The sequence below is a fragment of the Pogona vitticeps genome, chromosome 2, assembly GCF_051106095.1.
Source record: "Pogona vitticeps strain Pit_001003342236 chromosome 2, PviZW2.1, whole genome shotgun sequence".
NCBI classification, from domain to species: Eukaryota; Metazoa; Chordata; class Lepidosauria; order Squamata; family Agamidae; genus Pogona; species Pogona vitticeps.
Window position 1 is genome coordinate 186,151,944 of NC_135784.1, and position 21,475 is coordinate 186,173,418.

A 21,475-nucleotide genomic window follows, 5' to 3' on the forward strand; every position below is an offset into this window, starting at 1 on the left:
CATCGCTCACAGTGTACTTTCTAATGCATGATTTCTCATAGAATGTGGACACCTACTTCCATATGAATATTATCCCAGTTCTTCGCCTAGATCAGGGCATCTGTGTTTCATATTGTGGACCACTTGTTAAATGGGGAGACAGTTGTTACATAGTCAGAATATAATGACATATTCAAGCAGGCTTGCCAACTACCAGTTAATATCCTAGTACTTCCTGTTCCAGAGGAACAGAAGATAAAGTGTTGTATTTCACCTGGCTTCTGCTGCATCTAAAGAATCGATCTGTCTCCCCTATGTGTGGCAACAAGAAAACGATCTGGGAGGCAAGGAATTACTTTACTACTTTATTACTGAGCAGGCATTCCTCCCATCTGAGAATCAGCAAGACACATTCCACATATACATAAATAATAATGTTAGTCTATCGGTCCTACAGATTGATAGAGAAAAGCTTAGTAAGGCACGCTGGGTCAAAGGCACAAGGCTTTGATTTTATAAGAAATTCAGCCCCACATCTGTTTAAACTCTGGAGCTTAAAGAATGGAACAAGAGGAGACCGGACAAGTTCTGCTTCAGAAAAATCTGGGAGCCAGAAGCTCAGGGACGGACAGCACCATTATCCAAGGTGGTTGTAGTGATTTGAAACGCCACTGATAATAACGTGGGTTAACTACAACTATACCACAGGCAGGGAAAGTCGAGATGCTACTAAGGTTTGCTTTCATAGCTCATCTGTTACATGTAGCTCTTTGTTATCTGTTTATTTATTTATTATGATGATTTGCTTTTTTACGCTCCACATAAGAGGGACATGTACTCCAGCTTAAAGCAGAAGATGCCACTTACCTTAAGAGAACTTGTTTCCAAATAAACAGACAGTGAATCATATAAAAATCATTTCTGAACAAGCTGGAAGCAAAAGGCCTATTACTTATTACAGAGACGGGGAACAGTAGTTGCTAAACAGCCAAAACTGGAACAGCTCAAGACACATGACACGGCAAGAGGTAGCAAGGGTCCTATCATTTTATTGTCTGTGCTGAAAAGGACTTGCACTGTGACTTCTTAACAGAGGACAGAGGCAAAGACAGAAGACCAGACTGAGAATGCCTGGGCCCTACTGCCACTCCCCCTTTGGGTAGTCTCCAAAACCACTACTTTTGGGAAACATTGACACAAAAGGCAGAGAGCATGACACTTCAGTTTAGGGGGCGGCCTAAAGCCAAAACTGCCTGTATACCTAAGACAACTGTTTATCACAATGTGAGCAGCTGCCAGGACAGGAAAAGTAGTAGAGAGGGAGGGGCCAAGGTCAGAGCCCAAACTCACCTAGGAAATGTAAGAGTCCTGAATAATGTAATGTCAGCATCTCTGGCATCATTTCTCATTTTGTATTGCTGAGCAAGGACAACCAGCTGGCTAGATGTACATATGGGAACAGAAAGGGTACTGTATTCTTAGAATCGGAAAGGCCAGGATCCAGCCTCATGAACGAAGTTGGGCCCACAATGCAATTTCAGGTACAAATCCAATAGCATTCTTATGCCAGTGTGAGCCATGCCTATCCGTGCAGGAAAAGGATACCTATAAGTTGTAAGATGGTGATACATGGGCTTGGCAGACTAAAGAAAGGGATGGCCTTTATTCCTGGCTGTGTCCAATAAAGCATCAGGTAATCAATTAGGGTAAGTTTCCTTGTTAAACATGATCAAAAGAAAAGCATCTGCCTGCCAAACACCAAACAATAGCTCAACTGTGTTACCACCTTAGGCAATATTATGTGTAAATGATGGGGTGGGACAGCCCAAGCAGACACTTCAGCAAGATAGTGAAGTTAAAGTAGAGGAAGCCAGGTATTTGCATAAGGACCCCAAGAAGGTCCACTGAGCCAGGAGAGAGGCTAGCAATCCTGGGCTACAGGGCTGCCAACACAAAGGCAATAACTTCACGTTGACCCCTTTCTTAGGAATATTTCAACTGAGCCAGATATCTCAAGCACGGCAGAATATCTTCACTTATCTTCACTCCTAAACAGAAATGGAGCCTTCACGGAAGTTGGTTTTCCCAATGAGGGCATTGAGGAGGACAGGTTGTCCACTTCTGCACCTAGATTGTGCTGTCCTTATGACTTCATCCATTTGGTCTTCATTCTGCCGGCTGAGCAGGAAACCAATCCCTCCTAAGCCTTCTGCCACTATATGGTAATCTGCAGGGAAGAAGACCACCATCATGAGTGCAGGGGAAGATCAGACCAAGTGCTTGCTTTCTCAAAAGGTTGGGAGCTCAAACTTGCTGCTCCCCCAGTAGGAAGGGTTTTTTTTTTTTTTGGCAACAACTGTACACTCATTGTTTAAGGAAATGCATGCTAAATTAATGAGTTATCAACATGATAGACTGAAGAAGTGGGAAGGTTTCAAGGCATGGCAACTGCTAGATCAAATCAATAACCCCAGGTGCCTACCCAGAGTATAAAAGGAGCCGAGGTAGTCTGCTCCTGAATTTTGACGTGGGCTTCTCAGTGTTAACACATGTGTGCCCTCTTTTCTTAACTACTAGCTCTAGAAGAAATGTCAATTAGTCTTGCAATATATTACTCTTATTTCCAATGGATAATTTGCAAGTTTCCATATGAAAACAGTTTACATCTGCAAAATACACCTGGTAGCCAAACATACACAATGGGCCCTGAGTAATGTTCCTTTTAAATGCGCATGCAGCACTCCATCGGGTTTGCACACTGCCAGCTGGTGTTCCCACCGTTCCAGTTTTGGCTAGAACCCTCCCCCCGCATATGTGAATGGGGTGAGGCTCCTCCCACACAGCCAAACATTAGAGGCAACGTTGGTCCTTATTAAACCCAGAAACCATGCAATACTGCGCTCTGCATATGAATCATTTTTCTTATCATGATTTAAGGTGAATAAACAAACCCAGTTCTATGTTTGCAAAACCAGCCTCGAGAGCCTGGCCCTTATGATGTCACAAATCCTAGTCCTCTCTGTATCCAGTGAGTTTCCCCCACCCCCAATTCTTCTCAGGCAAAACAGCTATGTGGCTTATATTAATATAGTGCCTTAAGAATATAGTAAGAGAATAAAGTACACCCAAAACATTAGGAGGAGGAACAAGCTGACAACTGAAATAGGAGAAAAACAGTTCCTGTGCCAATACTGCATGCACACATACACCCAACGCCTCTGAAGGTGGTTACTGCTGTAACCCAGATGCTGCAAGAAGAATGTCAGCTTAGCCTAGCATTAGCCACACCCAATCTTGAACCAGGTGCTTTTGCCAACCTGGTAGCTGTGAATTCCAGATGACATTATGAAAGCCTAACCACATTTGGTCCATTAAAATCCCAGAACAGACATGCAGTTACACTGACTGTTCCACAGATAACATTTGCTTCATCTCAGAGGCTGGACAAGGTGTGACCTTCCTAAGATTACTTGACAGCCCTCTCTTCAGGAGAAGTCAGCTCACCTTCTTTTGCTTCTACTTAAGCAGGATTTTAGGTAGGATGTCCTGCCTTATGCTATTCAGGTTATTAACTCACCCAGGTAATCCAGGCCACAGGCTACATTGCTACCCAGCATAGGAACTTGCTCCCGGGAGATCTGGCTCCAGCAGGCATCGTTCCCCACCAAGGCAATCACTGGTGTCTGACAAGAGCAAGACAACATATTAGATAACCAGGAAGTGTTTACAGTGTATGTCCAACAGTGCTCCCTACCATGTTAGTTGCCATTAGGCTGCAGGACTGCGACTGAGTCAAGGAAGTGTGGATGAAGTCACTGCCCAGAACTGCTGTTGCGAGCGAATGAAACAAACAGCAACCTTGCAATCGCATGAGCTGTCTGAACTAAGCCCTCTCCCTCATCTCACAAACATGCAAGGAGGGTGAGTTTGCCCTGCCCATCCTAAACTCAAAGTTGCCCACTGTTAAAATGAGCTGCCAATCAAGGTTTTCAAACAAAAAGTTGCTTCTAACCAGCGAACTGGGTCTCTTGGCAAAGCTGCCATAGTTCCAACAGCGTTTCCATCCTGCCCAACTCCAGCTATTTTCTGCACCTTCACCCCCAACGGCTGAAACACCCAGGAGCTAAGGAACTTTACAGTTACCTTATGTCGCACAAAAGTGTCAAACTCCATGATGCTGAACCCAAGAGAACCATCTCCATATAGGATCCAGACCTGACAATGATTAAAAAGGAGAGCAGTTGCAGCAATCAGAGCTCAGGTAGGGTGAATTCAACCCCAGAAGATCTTTGTACCATATTTGCTTTTCCAGAAGTAACCAACTTGTCATTAAGAAGGAGAGCTACTCGGTCTGGGAAAGCTTCATATAAGCAAGCTGATGGGCTTGATCTTCACGCATTCAGCTCAGCAATCTCTTTTGGAAAGAGGAGACATTCCACCAGAGCTTCCACCCTTGGCTTCCTTCTACCGTGCACTAACCTCTGACTCTGGCCTGCAGAGCTTGGCTCCTAAAGCAAAGCCTCCACCAACCCCCAAGGTCCCAAAGGCTCCTGTAGTGAAAAGAGACAAGAGAGTCAGTGGTTGAATTGTTCTGGCAAGCCTAGGTTCTGGTAGACCACCTCCTAGATCGCTATCTCCAGGCTTTACAAAATATGCATTGGGGAGGAGGTTTTTATGTTGGTTTGCTTTTCAAGTAGGAACTGTGTTGTAGTTAACAACACTAGGCATATAAAATGAAAGAAAGGTTGGACATAAATGCTGCAAGTGAACAAGTAGACAGGTAGTTCACACCTTTGTCTCAGAGGATGCAAATTCACTAAGTTACAGGAAGAGTCTGCAGAAGATGCTTCTTAGATACTCCAGAAGGACACACAGAAGGACACAGACCCTGGAGCTATCTCGGTTCACTGCCAATATGTACTCGAGAAACTCTTCTTGTTTCTTCCCTTGAGGCTAGCTCCTGAATATAATTTCTTCTTGTCCTATCCTCACTCGTGGCGCAGTGGTTAAACCGTTGTACTGCAGCCAAAACTGTGCTCATGACCTGAGGTAGCGGCTCAAGGTTGACTCAGCCTTCTATCCTTCCAAGGTCGGTAAAATGAGTACCTAGCTTGCTGATGGGGGGGCAATGTGTAGCCTGCATAATTAACTTGTAAATCGCCCAGAAAGTGCTTGAAGCGCTATGGGGCGGTATACAAGCAGCACGCTTTGCTTTGCTTTTGCTTTACTCGACATCTTTTGGAAATCCTTTTAAAAAACTTCTTCAGCTCAAGCCTTCTAGGATCACTATGCCAAAAAAAGCCTTTTTAAACTTGTGTATCCCATAGCTCCAGGAAAACTGAAGGGTTGGGTTGGGGTATGACCTTCAAGTATAACACACAATGACATCGAAACACCCTATGAACCATTATCTTGGTGGCTTGCTAATCCCCTCCCCACCTCAGATCATGTCCAGCCACCTCACAAAAGGTATCAAAGGGTTCCTAGCTTTGTCTCATTCTTGCTCCTCTTACGTCACCTGGATCCAGCCAGGACAGCGGGCCCCTCGGTTTTACAATGTAAGCAGCACTTGCCACGAAGTCACCTCCATCTGCAACCAGCAGGCTATCTTCAGGAAGCAAGGAGTCCACATGATGCAGCAACTTCAGTGGGTTGAGGTGCTGCTCTGTAGATTCTTCTGCCTTCTCTCTGGAAATAATGTCAGAATGGTTTTGTAACAACTCCATAGCCAGCTTCACTCTTTGTTGATCACAGTATTGCGCACGAGCAGGGCAAATGAAAAGCTCCTGCAGGCATGAGGCATTCCACACAAGAATGTGTATACACGCAGTAGGACTTCCAACCTGTTTGCTTTCTCCTTCATGTGATCAGTCTCCTTCAGACTCATTACCCAGTCCTGGGGACACGAATAGCCCTTAAGCTCTTGGCTCAAATTCACAAGGAAGGAGGAAGCATCCCCTGTGGAAAAAAAGAGTTTCAGAACACCTGAAAAGCAGAAGGCTCAGGAGATTAACTCCCCCGGAAACACTTCTTCAGGCCCCTGACGTCACCAAGCCATGCCAGGAAGCACCCCTATAGGTCCCAGGAGGCCCCTCACCTTTGATGGCAATATGGGGCTTCCATAACATGGGTGCATTTTTCAATAGCTGCTCCTGGTTCCTGTTGACAGCAATGATTTTGCTGCGCTTGCTCAAGATACGCCCATAGGAGAGACGAAAATCGCAGACTGTGCCTAAAAAAAGTGGAAAGAAGTTACAAACATGGGAAAATCCCTAAAAAGATAGCTCCCATGGAAATATTTGCACTCCGCACTCGAATTCTGCAAAGCTGGCCCCCTTGCTTTGAGAAAGAACCCCTCAGCCAAAAGCAGCACTCGTCTCTTACAGCCAACTACCTGCCAAAATGACCACATCTGCTTCCTTGAGTGCCTCACGGCGGTTCTGACGAATGTGTACAGGACTGTTCCTTCCTAGCATGCCACGGGCCATGCCTCCTAGGAAGCACGGGATCCCCAGTTCTTCTAAAGCATCTCTGTAAGGACAGAAAGGAAGATTTCGCCATACGAGCGTCAAAGCAGTAGCCTACTGGCAGACAGCATCAGAGCCTCAGCAGTGAGCTGGTCCACAACTTCTACCCCATTTTTGATGTCCTATACGTTCATCTCCTTAGGTTTCCCTTCCTCAGTTCCAGTTTCCTTATCGGGCCTGGGTCCGCCCCCGCCAATCCCTAGACCTTGTCTCCCAAGGTTCAGCTGTATCAGTGGTGGCGAGCTACAAGCACTGATCACTCTGCTACGGCACAAAGTGGATGGGGAGTGAGGGGGACCCCAAAAGTGGTGCCAAAAATTCTGATGGCCAGGCAGCACGCTAGCTCTCACCTGAGCTTCTTTACTGGAGTGGGAGGCAGGGTCACTTGGCTGCCAAGAAGGATGATGGGCTTCTTAGCCCTGCTGATGAGCTCCACACATTGTTGCATCTGCACACAGATAAAAGATATAATATGCTCAGGGAAGGGCCAGGTGAGAGCAAAGATGAAGACCTTAGAGCAGTGGTGTCGAACTGTGGCCCTCCAGATGTTCTTGGACTTCAACTCCCAGAAGCCTTCACCACCACCTCTGCTGGCCAGGATTTCTGGGAGTTGAAGGCCAAGAACATCTGGAGGGCCACAGTTCGACACCACTGCCTTAGAGGATTATTGTGACTACTACAAAGTAGGTGGAAGAATAGCTTCAAAGAAGGGAGCATCACCTGGGGCAATGAAATTGAGAAGGAAATCATTCATGTTGTTAGCAATGTCCTGTATATACCATGTCTTCCAGCTTCAGTGTGCCTTGATTCAAAGGCAGTAGTAGTTTGCCTTCTTTAGCAATGGCATTAAGTGCCATAAGGGGGGGAAAAGTAGAACATGCAAGTATCAAGGGGAAATATTTGTCTAAGAAACAGGATTTTTTTTTAAAAAAAATGTAATTAATAAGATTTTTCTAACTTCTCACTGTGATTTTATTAATTCATTTCTGTTTTGAGTTCAGACTACCTTGGCTTGCTTTATGATGCCTTCCCTAGGAAATCTCACCTGTTTTTGTGTGGCCTTTGGAATGCTCACTGGCAGAGGTGAAAAGTCTCGTTCCTCCCATGCCCCAGCAAACAGGTTCCCCAAATATCTGCGTAGATACCTAGATGGGTACAAAGAGAATGTAGTCACCAAGAAACCGGCAAGGGCATGGCTGTACTGTACAGAAGGGTAAGGCCTAGAATCACAAAACCCACCGAATCTGAACAATTACTGCTGTCAGTCTGCCCCCTCTTTACTGAAATAAAGATAATAAAATCATAAAATGATGAAGTTGGAATGGGCCTAGAAGGTTATCAAGGGCTCAAAACTTTCTATGGCCTTATTGTGGATTGTCATATCCTTTACCTAGGGTAGGGAGAGTGTGTGATCCCTCTGGATACTATTGAGCCGGACTCCCAGCAGTCGTAGCCAGCCTGGCAAATGGCGGGAGATGTTGGGAGTTGCCGCACTACAGCTGGATGGCTATGTGTACCCTATTCCTGCAATACAGCCATCACCCCCTGCCATTTACTTAACTTTGTGGTAAGGCTTTCTCACCTTTTTGACTATAATTTATTTAATCTCCCTGACTCATTTGGAATGGAACCATGTGCACAATGAACTTGACTGGGGAGGTAACTGTGAAGGTGATGAGAAGAATCACTTCAAAAGTCTTTGAAATTCTATTTTTTTTATTTTTAAAACTATCTCTTAATAATAATAATAATAATAATAATAATAATAATAATAATAATAATAAGAATAAGAATAAGAATAAGAATAAGAATAAGAATAAGAATAAGAAGAAGAAGAAGAAGAAGAAGAAGAAGAAGAAGAAGAAGAAGAAGAAGAAGAAGAAGAAGAAGAAGAAGAAGATGATCATGATGATGATGATCAAAAACTAACAGTCTAAGTCTCTTGGGATGAGGAAACACCAGCAGCCAGTTTAATATGTGAGGGACAACAGGCATCTGTGGAAAACTGCAGATGCTACATTGAAAATGCCATGTGTCAAATGTTGAAGAAAAAAAAATATTATCACTATGAGCTATACCAGCAATCCTTCAAGACTGCTAAATAATCTATTAATTATGCAGACATACCTTCTGCTACAAAGACCTAACACATACATCTGAAGTTACGTAGCACTAAAGAAACACGTGTTGGGAAGTATTATCAATAGTTTTCACAAAACAAGCTAAACATACTTTGTTTTTGTGTAACATAAAAGATGTTCAAGAATTCTGAAAGTGAACAGAGGTGTCTTCAAGATCAGTTATACCACACTGAAAAGGAGCTTGAGTGAGAGAGATATCCACATACAGTATTGGCACATGCTCTGCAGGACAAATACACCCTCATGATGTATTCGCGAAGGCTTTCACGGCCGGGATCTAATGGTTGTTGCGGGTTTTTCGGGCTCTTTGGCCGTGTTCTGAAGGTTGTTCTTCCTAACGTTTCGCCCGTCTCCGTGGCCAGCATCTTCAGAGGACAGAAGGCCACAGAGTGCTGTCCTCTGAAGATGCCGGCCACAGAGACTGGCGAAACGTTAGGAAGAACAACCTTCAGAACATGGCCAAAGAGCCTGAAAAACCCACAACAACCATTGCACCTTCATGATATTTTGAAACATAAAGGTTATGCTGAGGATCAGTGGGGTTGGCTGCATGTCAAACCCTAGGTGCTTGAACATTGTCTAAACTAAAGGGAATAAAAAAGCATAGCCATACAAGAGACCTAAAATGTGCATAAGACGCATACCACTTTGTTATTTTGTCAATTTAAAGAAGCATATCTCCAGTAAACCTTTATCATTTTCAACAACATTTATTTTTCAGACATACAAATTGAAGGATTTATTAATTCAATCAATATGCTAATATACCACTTTTCAGAGACTGGACTTGACCCCTTCCTGGTGGGGGGGAGAGAACTCAAGTGGTGCTGGGGGACTCCTGCTTGATAACATGGCCATTGGCCTGTGGAGTCCCTGTTTTGTCCCTATGCTGTTTCTACATGAAACTGCTGAGCGAGTTTGTCTGGAGTTCTGAGATTCAATATCACCAGTATGCAGATCACAACCCACTCTATTTCTCCTTTCCATCTAAATCAGAGGAAATTGTTTTGGGGTCTAAATCAGTGTCTGGTGCCAATAACAGATTGGATGAAGGTTAATACACAGGAACTTAATCGAGGCAAGTCAGAGGTGCTCTTGGTCAGCTGAAAGGCACAGCAGGGAATAGGAATGCAATCTGTGCTGGATGGGGTTACACTCCCTCTGAAAACACAGGTGTGCAGCTTGGGGGTTCTCCTGGATTGGTCTCTGAGCCTGGATGCCCAGGTTTCAGGCAGTGGCTAGGAGAGTCGCTACAAGTCGGTTCCGACTTGATGGCACATAACAACTGGAATGTTCCTCACTTTGTAAAACTGAGATAAACGCAATCCAGATTTCCACAACCTGATAGGAAATGTGTAGCTTTACATAACTGCTCTACAAGCTCTCTCCAATATACATTCCAGTGAAGAGCATCCTGAATATCTCAGGGGGTTCTCTGCTCCCCAAGCAGCTTTGGTTCTGGGGAGGGTGGCCCCTTACTCACCAATTAACAATCTTCCCCATCAGGCTCTTGGAAGCATCACTCTTGAGCACCTCTCTCTCCACTACATGATAGGGGTACAAAACATCCAAAGGAAATTCCACAAACACAGGACCTGCAAGACAGGCGGGAAGTTATATAACCACTTCATCCTGTCAATAAAATCCCTATTAGGAAAAGAAAAGAAGGACCTGTTCTGGTCCATTTCTGCCTTACTCTCTGTGGTGTTGTGGCAAAAGAAAGAGGTCTTGACTTCCAAGGTTCATATGGACATGGGGTTGGGGAGGGAAGCTATAGGGGAGGAATCCATTTACTGTCTTAGTGAACAGCTTTGACTTTATCAAAACTCCCAATATTCAGCATCTGTGATACTGAAGGAGCAGAACTGACTTGTTCCAGGCCGGTGGCAAGAGGGGCCCTACCTGGCGTGCCACACTGAGCAATGGCAATGGCCTTTCGCAGCACAGGGCTGATATCTCGAACAGTCTTCACTGAAGCACAGAATTTACAAAGTGACTTGAAGAGAGACAACTGGTCAATATCCTGGAGAGCCCCTCGACCCTGAGGAGGGAAGAAGAAAGGAGGGGGAAAAAACGCTTAATTTTGCACATTCACATGGATACACCTAGCCTTGCCATCAGACGCACAAGCAAAAATGATCTGCTAACCACAAAGATATTGCTGAGAACAGCTGGCAGGTTGAGGGCGAGAGGGATAGCAAGCCCAGGCACAGCAGTGAAGAATACAGGCAGGCCAAAGCGTAGCTACATCAACTAGGAACACCATCAGGCTCCAATTCCTACTCCAAGATCAGTGACCGAGGTAGCCTACCTTCTGCAACGTGGCTGCCGCCCCTCCAATCAATAAAACTGGAGACTCTGCCATCTGAGCATTTTTCACAGCCGTTACAGTGTTTGTCACTCCTGGTCCTGCTGTTACTGCAGCAACTCCCAGAGTCCCTGAAACAGGAAAAAAAAAATGCAGAGGCAGTGCCATTTTGTGTCCCACCTCTCCAAGGAACAACAAGATGACACAAAGCAGGTACCTGAGAGCCTGGCCACTGCATCGGCTGCAAATACAGCTGTTGCTTCATGCCTCGTGTCCACAATGCGAATGCCTAGCTTCTCGCTGGCCACTAAAATAGGTGAGATATGGCCACCAACCAACGTGAACACATAACGCACACCGTGAGCTTTCAGTACTTCCGCCACAATCTCCCCACCGTGCCGAGTGCTCTTAGGGTCCACCTAGAATAGATAAAGCTGTATTTTGGTGCTGGTTTCAGGAACACATAGAAAGGTAACTACTTTTTCTTACTGTGCTTCTGGGTGGAGAGCCAGAGGGACTAAGGGGCAAGAAGACTGGACGCATTTACAGGGATAGATAATTTTACATCTTAGTTGTCCTGCTACAGATGTTTCACCATGAGCATCTTCTGATCAAAAACCAAAATTACCAAAACCTCACAAGCTAGCAAGGTTATGCTCAAAATCCTCCAAGGTAGGCTTCAGGAGTATGTGGATCGAGAACTCCCAAAAGTACAAGCTGGATTTCGAAGGGGCAGAGGAACTAGAGACCAAATTGTTAACATGCACTGGATTATGGAGAAAGCCAGAGAGTTCCAGAAAAATATCTACTTCTGCTTCATTGACTATGCAAAAGCCTTTGACTGTGTGGACCACAGCAAACTATGGCAAGTCCTTAAAGAAATGGGAGTGCCTCACCACCTTATCTGTCTCCTGAGAAACCTATACGTGGGACAGGAGACAACAGTTAGAACTGGATAGGGAACAACTGATTGGTTCAAAATTGGGAATGGAGTATGACAAGGCTGTACATTGTTTATTTAACTTATATGCAGAATACATCAGGTGTAAGGCTGGACTGGAGGAATCCCAAGCAGGAATTAAGATTGCTGGAAGAAATATCAACAGCCTCCAATATGCAGATGATACCACTCTGATGGCAGAAAATGAGGAGGAATTAAAGAAACTCTTAATGAGGGTGAAAGAGGATAGTGCCAAAATGGTCTGAAGCTCAACATCAAAAAAATTAAGATCATAGCAACTGGTCCCATCACCTCCTGGCAAATAGAAGGGGACGATATGGATGCAGTGACAAATTTCAGTTTCCTGGGCTCCATGATCACTGCAGATGGTGACAGCAGCCACAAAATTAAAAGATGTCTGCTTCTTGGGAGGCAAGCAATGACAAACCCAGACAGCATCTTAAAAAGCAGAGACATCACCATGCCGACACAGCTCCGCATAGTCAAAGCTATAGTTTTTCCAGTAGTGATCTATGGAAGTGAGAGCTGGACCATAAAGAAGGCTGACCGCCGAAGAATAGATGCATTTGAAATGTGGTGCTAGAGGAGACTCTTAAGAGTCCCCTGGACTGCAAGGAGAAGAAACCTGTCCATTTTGAAGGAAATCAACCTTGAGTGCTCACTGGAAGGACAGATCCTGAAGCTGAGGCTGCAATACTTTGGCCATCTCATGAGAAGAGAAGACTCCCTGGAAAAGACCATGATGTTGGGAAAGTATGAGAGCAAGAGGAGAAGGGAACGACAGAGGACAAGATGGCTGGACAGTGTCACCGAAGCTACCAACATAAATTTGACCAAACTCTGGAAGGCAGTGGAAGACAGGAGGGCCTAGCATGCTCTGGTCTATGGGGTCACGAAGAGTCGGATACGACGTAACAACTAAACAACAAAGAATTAGGGCAAATATCAGCACATCTGTGTGTATGGACATGATTTTGGAAAGAATCTAAGTTGTTCAAACCGTGCCCACCCCTAATTAAGGGCTTCTGGTTCCCTAATGATGCACTCTAAAGGCAACAACCAGGTTGTGCTTTACCTGATGCCAAAACGGATAGATCAGCCCAAGTTTGCATGCAGCCCAAAGAAGAGTCAGGATCAAAATTCCTAGTGGTGCCAAGAGCCATGGTGTAGAGCCTTCTAGAATGGGGGTAGCCGGAGTCATTTCAGGATGTACTCAGTTAACTGACAACACACTCCTGTCCCAAAAGACAGACACAAAAGTGTTAAGAGTTTTAGAATGAACTCAGTGCATCATTCATTACTTTGGGGTGGTCAAGTTATGGCTATTTACTCAGTCTGCAATAGCAATCCATCCCCTTGTGTATTACTAATGTGTTGCATTGTCCTTACTGGGATGCTCAAAAAATGTAGGGAAATACTCTGTTACATCAGCCAGTCCCAGTATTACATATTGAAAATATTTACAAAAATAGAGAAGAACAAACACATCCCTTGCCACTTTGAATTGATGGAAAATGCCACAATTTTTTTAAAAAATCCTGCTAAACGTTTCTAAAAATGTCTTAATGTGATCTTTAAAAATAACTTTTGAAATTAACAAGGAAGCAGTACTTGTTACACCAAAAACAACATTAGAACATCTTGTTATGTTCCTTTTCAAATGAAAAGTAATTCTATCCTCATTACCCAAAAGACTACCTACCTACAGATAATGACAAAACATGTGAGTAGTTGTTTCTACCCTCTAGTTGACATGCCTTAGATTTACCAGCCATGCTTTAGAACTTTATTCAATGCAAACTTAAGAACATAAGAAGAACCCTGCTGGATCAGGCCAAGGGCCCATCTAGTCCAGCTCCCTGTTTCTCACGGTGGCCCCACCAGAGGCCTCGGGGAGCACAGAAGATGACTATATCCCTGTCTCCTGATACCCCTCCCCTGCATCTAGCATTTTGAGGTAGCTTCCTTTTAAGCCTAGAGACTCCCATCAGGGCTTGTAACTTGCAATGGATGTTTCCTCCGGAAATCTGTCCAATCCTCTTTTAAAGGCATCTAGGCCAGATGCCATCACCACATTCTGTGGCAAGGAGTTCCACAGACTATTAACATGTTGGATAAAGAAATCTTTTCTTTTGTCTGTTTTCACTCTCCCAAACACTCAATTGGAGTGGATGTCCCCTGGTTCTGGTATTGCTTGAGAGGGAAAAGAGATTCCCTCTATCCACTTTATACATCCCCTGCATAATTTGATACGTTTCAATCATGTCCCCCCCCCCTCAGGTGCCTCTTCTCTAAAGAGCCCCAGCCTTTCCTCATAAAGGAGGTGCCCCAGCCCAGTCCTAATTTTAGTTGTTTTCTTGTGCAACTTTTCCACTTCCACAATGGCTTTTTTGAGGTGCGGCAACAAGAACTGCCCAGAGTAGACCTTTGATCTAGATGGGCGGGGTATAAATCTAAATAAATACATAAATAAGAACTGTACGTAATACTCCAGGTGCGACCTTACCAGCGTTTTGTACAATGGCATTATAATGTTGGCTGTTTTATTTTCAATCCCCTTTTAAATGCATTTAGTTTGTATAAAGTTTCCAGAGGTGATGGGCAAGGAAAACTAAAACAGAATGTTCTTTCTTACAAAGCGCAAGAAGATTTTGTGTCTGCACTTCTGATAACATCTTTTACCTTTTGTACATTAATAAGAACTCTTGTGGGTGGGTGGGGTTGTGTGAGGAAAATCCTCTGCAGTGACTTGCTGACCAGCAATAATGTCATACAGAAACAAGGAAAAAGGAGGGATCAAAAAGCATAGCTCTAGAAAAGGAGGTGACAGACCCTTGGGAAGGCAGCCAACTACGTAAGGGAGGCTTGCGTCCCCAGGTATAAGAGGAAAAGAAGGGGCAGACGGAAGTGTTTGAGATAAGGCCAGAAAATTAGGAAAGAATGGGCATACAACCAGAAAACATTAGAGTTCACCTTGATTTTGTAATCACCAACAAGAGATTTTTGGCTCCAGGTCCTCCCATTTAATGCTATTCCTTCAACACCTAAATAATACTACAATATTTGAATCCAGTTGACCCAGTTTTGGCGAATTTGACAATTTCAGCACTGTATTCATTGTTTTTGTTTTTAAAAAATCATTGAAAGACATGGAATCAACTTATAGACAACAAATACATTTAAAAGAAAACCGTGGGTAAACCCACGCCTGCAGAAACGGTGAACCCACGTCTGCAGAATAATACACATAGATATACACAGTGTGTGTGAGAGAGGGAGAAAGAGCACAGCGTGTGTGTGTGTGTGTGTGTGTGTGTGTGTGTGTGTGTGTGTGTGTGTGTGTGTGTGTGTGTGTGTGTGTGTGTGTGTGTGTGTGTGTGTGTGTGTGTGTGTGTGTGTGTGTGTGTGAGAGAGAGAGAGAGAGAGAGAGAGAGAGAGAGAGAGAGAGAGATTCTTTACTGACCCACCAGGGTCATCCTACATTTGCCTTTTTTTAATCGTCTACGCCGGGAAGAATCCTTTCCATTGCCCTCTCCCACCGCCTTCCTTCCCGAACTCCCGATCCTGGACGAGCAAATCTACTCACGGGGCGCCGCCGAAAGAGGAGGCTGGGCTCTGCCGCTTGCCCACGAGGACTCCGCGCGGAGGCGGAAGGGAGAGAGAGCCCGGTGGGAGGGAAGGCAACGAGCTCGACCGGGCTCTTCCACAGGGACAAAGCAGGGGGAGGCCAGCAGCAGCGGCGGCGTCGTCTGCTCCCCTCTCTGCCTGCCTGCCGGGCGCATCAAGGAAGCCGCCGCTCACGGCACCGGTCGCCCCGTCCGCCCTCCGCGGCAGCGCCTCCCCGCTCCTGGGTACACCGACCTTGTCCTCTGGCCGAAGGGCCGTCAAAGGAGAGACGGTTCCCTCCCACCCCGAGCCCGCCCACCGCCGACACCGCCCCCGCCCCGGGCCAGGCCAAGTCTCAGCCACAGGGAGCGCAGCCCTGGCATCAAGGCGGCCGTTCCACACACCCCCTCCCCGCCCCTCCCGAGACACCGGGTAACGCAGGCAGATGAGAAAACTCGCCCGCAGTTCTCCCCCCTCCTCAGCCGGTTAGCATGGAACATTCCACTTCCCCGGGAAGGCGGTGTGACGTGGCGTCGACGTACGTTTGGGACAGAACGGGGCTTCTAGGAAAAGACCGTTCAAAGGCATCGACGCTCCGAAGCGCGTGAAGGATTTAGCCCAAACGGCGACCCGTAAGAGAGTCTTCGGGCGGCACGCAGAGCCGATAAATGATAGAGTGACATGTAGGTAGAGATCTCCCGGGTTTATTTATATATTCATTTATTTAAACTCTTTTTATCCCGCCTTTCTCCTTTAAAAGGACCCAATTGGAAGCTGGTGCGGGGATGGGGAGGTCTCTGCGGGTCGGAAGTGAGAGGGGCGAGAAATGCTAGTCTTCGTGGAGATCCAAACCACCAATGTGGCAGCAAAAGTCACCCGTTGATGCTCCTTTGATTGCAGGCTCGATTTCATGATTAAAGAACGCCCTCGGCTTGGGTCACGAGGGTCTCAGCGCCTTCGCTCATGTTTTCAGCTGAACGGGCGGTGGCGGGAGGGCTGCGAGCGGTGCTTTCCCCAGAGGGGGCGGGCGAGGGGAGGGCTGCACGGCTTCGCCCTGCCCTCGAGGAGGACCCCGCGGGGTTTAAAACTCCACCCTCCACTTTTAAAAAACTTTTCTTCGAAGAAACATTAAACGCCTTTTCTAAATGTCCGTAATCATGGCTAGACGGGGAGGGGGGGGGCTTAAGACCACCGCTACCATCACCACCCATTTCATACAGTCAATTCCCGCCTTTCCTTTTGACATCTTTGTGGAGGGGGGGGGCGCCAAGTGGACTCGGGAAGGAAGACGGTCTGACCGGCTGCCGCCTCACCAGCAAAATGTTTCCAAGTTGTGAATTTCGACCCTTTATTTTTTGTTGTCGTTGTTGTTCAAATGAAGCAGGGCCACTACGGATTCTTTTGTTACCCCCTCCGTGCTATCTCCGCATCAAATCCAGCCCACTGGGAGGCTACTACTACTGTATATCTATGCTGTGTTTCATCGCACAGCACAACCGACATTCCATGGAGTGTGTACTAGATGAAAGCCCATTTATTTCCTTTACATCTGGCGTGTGGTCCCACCTCCCGCACCTGCTGACCTTGGACTCCCTTCATTTTTTAAAATTAATTTTCAAACTGTGGATGCGTTGGTATGCTTCTATCAATAGGGCTGGTGGAGCATCAGTCCCCCTGCTGTCTTTTGACCGCCGCTGCAGTGCAGGCGCTCCTCCATAGAGGGTAATGAAGTATGGAAATAGGAAGAAATGGCCCAGATCAGCACATGGCTTAGCAAGGGCATTTTGCCGACACAGTGATGTGCCCACAAAAAAGGGGGGGGGGAGAGGGCAGAGAAAGGCACAAAGATATGTCCCCTTGAGGGGTGTAGACAAACATACCGCATTGAATTCACCAAAAAAAGCGGAAAGGTAAAAAAAGAGTATGAACCACTATCAGGATGTGTGCCATGTGACCACAAGGTGTACAACTATACAGGAAGCAAAAGAGATGAGAAAGAGGGGTGGTATTTCTGTAGTGTGACCACAGCCTGAGTCTACTCAAGAAGTGTCTCCAAAACCAACTTCAAGTCCTGGTTCAGTTGGGGGAGGGGGTAAAGTTGCAGGTAAATTTGGAACTGGAACTAAGGGACCAATTTCAGATCAGATGCCAGAAGGAATGGCAGCCTGCCAATTAGATGTAGGACACATTTGTGTGAATGGATTAAATCTCCTTCCACTAGGTAACTCCAGCCATGTGGCATTAGTCCTGTTTTCTGGCATGGCTTTATTCACTTTTACTGAGGGTGTGCCCACAATGGCAAAAAAAAAAAAAAAAAAAAAAAAAAAATCAGAAAGTGCCTCAAAATTGGGATAGGCTGATTTGTATTTTATTATATTTCCATTGACTATATGCCATAGGAGTACGACAAGGCTGTATATTGTCCCCCAGCTTATTCAACTTATACGCAGACACAGTGATGTGCCCACTTATACGCAGAATACATCATGCGGAAAGCTGGACTGGAGGAATCCCAAGCCAGAATTAAGATTGCCAGAAGAAATATCAACAACCTCTGATATGCAGATGACACCACTCTGATGGCAGAAAGTGAGGAGGAATTGGTGAAAGAGGAGAGTGCAAAAAACGGTCTGAAACTCAACATCAAAAAAACTAAGATCATGGCCACTGGTCCCATCACCTCCTGGGAAATAGAAGGGGAAGATATGGAGGCAGTGACAGATTTTATTTTCCTGGGCTCCATGATCACTGCAGATGGAGACAGCAGCCACAAAATTAAAAGACGCCTGCTTCTTGGGAGGAAAGCGATGACAAATCTTGACAGCATCTTAAAAAGCAGAGACATCACCTTGCCAACAAAAGTCCGAATAGTCAAAGCTATGGTTTTTCCTGTCGTGATGTATGGAAGTGAGAGCTGGACCATAAAGAAAGCAGACCGCTGAAGAATTGATGCCTTTGAATTGTGGTGCTGGAGGAGGCTCTTGAGAGTCCCCTGGACTGCAAAGAGAACCAACCTATCAATTCTAAAGGAAATCAACCCTGAGTGCTCACTGGAAGGACAGATCCTGAAGCTGAGGCTCCAGTACTTTGGCCATCTAATGAGAAGAAAAGACTCCCTGGAAAAGACCCTGATGTTGGGAAAGTGTGAAGGCAAGAGGAGAAGGGGACGACCGAGGATGAGATGGCTGGACAGTGTCTGCGAAGTAACCAACATGAATTTGACACAACTCCGGGAGGCAGTGGAAGATAGGAGGGCCTGGCGTGCTCTGGTCCATGGGGTCACGAAGAGTCGGACACGACTAAACGACTAAACGAACAAACGATATGCCATAAATGAAAATGCTGATCAACTCAAGAGTCCCCTTGCCATCTGCAGGTTTTCCCTCTGCTACTGCTTTTTTTTTAACATCAGATCCATTTGCAACCGTTCATGAACTGATTGCTTGAGCTGATGCAGAAAATGATCCCTCCCTTGTCATCATTCTCCTCTGGTCATAATATACTATTTCCCCCTTTTTGTAAAACAGCTAGATGCCAATGCTGTTGCACTAGGGCACTTAGACAGAAAAAAAGACATCGATAATGAGAAAAGGAAATGTGAGGAGGTAATCAGCATTTTGTGCATGTTTAAAGCTTATTAATACCTCTTGTGTAGCAACAACTCCTGCTGAGCTACAAGAGAGCTGCATTAACAAGTGTCAAACAAGGCCATTTAGCCAATGTCCTCTTCTTCATGTGTGGCCAGTTAATTCAAATGGACCCAGGGAAATCCAAACTCCCATAAGTTTGTTGTGTAGTCACATTCTTCCTTACATTTGTATTCAGCTGTTCTGGGGTGGAACTCAAGACAGCCTCTAGACATCACTGTCTGTCACCCAGAGGAATAAATTGTGTTTCCTAGCTGCTTTGTGTCCTCTTGAGGAGAAAGTGTGGCATAATTATTTTAAATAAATAATAAACTTCCATGTGTATGCTGCAAACTAAAGCATAAAAAATTATAGCCTATGGAAGTTGTTTCTGCCTCAAACATTTTGGTTGCCCTTTTCTCTTCCAGTTACAACAGATGAGCAAGAAAAATTGTTTATAAAGTACATCCTTCAGGACAAAATGCCTCATTGGCAGTAGAAATCCATAAGTAATAGGATTTTCTCTACAATGTGCGTATGTACACCAAAAATGGTCTGACTTTTCAGGATCTACTTCTCATTTTGTTACTAGAATCCCAAGTTCTATTAATGGGGCCTTGATGCAAAAAGGTATGTATATACTTTAAAATCAAAACAAATGGCTGCCAAGTGGGTTTTTTAGAATGGATTATTATTGTATCTTACAACATTGAACTTTTTTTTTTATGTTGCTTACTTTTTTTTAGTATTGTATTCATTGATTCTTTTAGTATTGTATACTTATTGTTACTAACTTAAATACCGTATTTTAATTGTTGTAAGCTACCTTGGGTTCTTTTTTAAGGAGAAAGGCAGGTGAAATAAATAGTTTAAATAAATACATAAAAATAATTCTGAGCTTAGGAATTTGTCTCAAGGACCAGAAATTGAACAAAACTCACAATCCTTCCATAAAATAATCCATTATTAATGATTCTCAGCTTTCATCCTGTTAGAATAATAATATAGGATGGGAGCTTTAAAAAAAGAATCACATGAGAAATCCTTGCTGATCTACTGATCACACATAGACCTACCAGGGGACTCATATCTATTTTGCATTCTAAGCAGCCTCATTCTAGATCGGATATGGGTAACCTCAGTTGCAGTCTATAGGACACCTGGCCTAACAGCATCTTCCCAAACCTTGCCTGGAATCCCCTTTCCTCTGTTTTCTGTTAATGCACATTGACAATGGAAACCACACACACACCCTTCTTGCAGCAGTCAACAGAAAAGCAGCAAACTGTCTGTGTAGGGGAGAGTAACGTGGGACATGTATGTAATTAAATATCCATGAATAGGGTGAGAAACCAAGCTCATTCTGTCCAATAGCCCTGGATTCTTGATATAGCAAGAAATGCCCTCTTGAACCCTGAGACCTCTTCCCCTAACCTTTCAAATTCCAAATCTTATTTACTTGCCTGTTTGTTGCCTTCAACAGTCTCTAGGTTTTGGCTTTGTTTTATATTTCCTTCGCTTCTTTCTTCATATGTCTGTCTTTCACCAACTTCTCCCTGAAAAGACAGCCAGCTTTTCAGTCCCATTTCACCTTCTCTCCCACCTCTTTCCTTACTACTGTAGTAGCGTTCCACCCTTCCTGAAACTCTGTGAAGTTTCTTCAAAGTCCCCACCATCTTTTCTTCGGCTCTTTCCTTCTTGCCTGAGTGCCTGTCTCCTGCCTTTCTGCTCCCAGAATTCTCCTTCATGTTCACCCTTCTTACACGACTACCCACTCAGCACCTTCTTTCCAGTCCCCTTACCTGCAGCCTTGCTGCACCGCAGATGCTAGCATATGTGATGTCCCAGTTCTTAGACTGCTCCAAGTTGTGAAGGCTGTTTCACCAGACAGTGTAAATATTTTAATCCCGTGCTGACTGATAACCTCCCTCCACCACAGGGGCAAGTAAAGGCTTGTAAACTGTCTTGAGACCTTTGTTCCCTAAGCAGTTGGAATGTCTTATGACACGGCTATTATACCCCTTCAGCCAACCAGAATCTTTTCCACCCCAGCTGGTTCATTTGGAAGTAGAGCTGCCTCCCATGCAGGAGTAGGTCATTCCATGGACTGGTGAAAGATAAAAGTTCTTTCTCCGTTCTCTTGAGATGCATTCACCAAGCCAACAATGCACATTATATGCCATCAAGTCAGAACCAACTTGTAGCAACTCAAATAGGGCTTTCAAGAGAAGTGAGATATTTAAGGAGTGATTTTACCATTGTCTCACACACAGTGAATTTCCATGGTGGAGCCACCTCCCTTGAGTCCTAGTCTGTCATTCTGTCCA

The 21,475-nt window shown here is 45.0% G+C and overlaps 1 protein-coding gene across 6 annotated transcripts; it reads right to left on the reverse strand.

Moving 5' to 3' along the window:
* Positions 1-331: 331 nt before the first annotated feature.
* On the reverse strand, positions 332-21,436 carry HACL2 (2-hydroxyacyl-CoA lyase 2). 6 transcript variants are annotated; one of them, XM_072991631.2, is made up of 17 exons: positions 20,951-21,436; positions 20,612-20,704; positions 12,992-13,151; positions 11,173-11,374; positions 10,959-11,086; positions 10,550-10,688; positions 10,131-10,242; positions 7,552-7,651; positions 6,857-6,954; positions 6,374-6,510; positions 6,077-6,211; positions 5,823-5,937; positions 5,498-5,667; positions 4,459-4,529; positions 4,123-4,194; positions 3,557-3,662; positions 332-2,206 (listed from the first exon to the last, which is right to left on the reverse strand). In XM_072991631.2, exons 3-17 carry the CDS (start codon positions 13,115-13,117, stop codon positions 2,028-2,030), a joined length of 1,890 nt encoding a protein of 629 aa, XP_072847732.2. In that variant the 5' UTR covers positions 13,118-13,151; positions 20,612-20,704; positions 20,951-21,436; the 3' UTR covers positions 332-2,027. The 6 variants fall into 6 exon arrangements, with proteins under 6 accessions (XP_072847732.2, XP_020647283.3, XP_072847733.2 ...); XM_020791624.3 differs by lacking the exons at positions 20,612-20,704; positions 20,951-21,436 and adding an exon at positions 16,065-16,145; XM_072991632.2 differs by lacking the exons at positions 20,612-20,704; positions 20,951-21,436 and adding an exon at positions 15,982-16,119.
* Between the last annotated feature and the right edge of the window lie 39 nt (positions 21,437-21,475).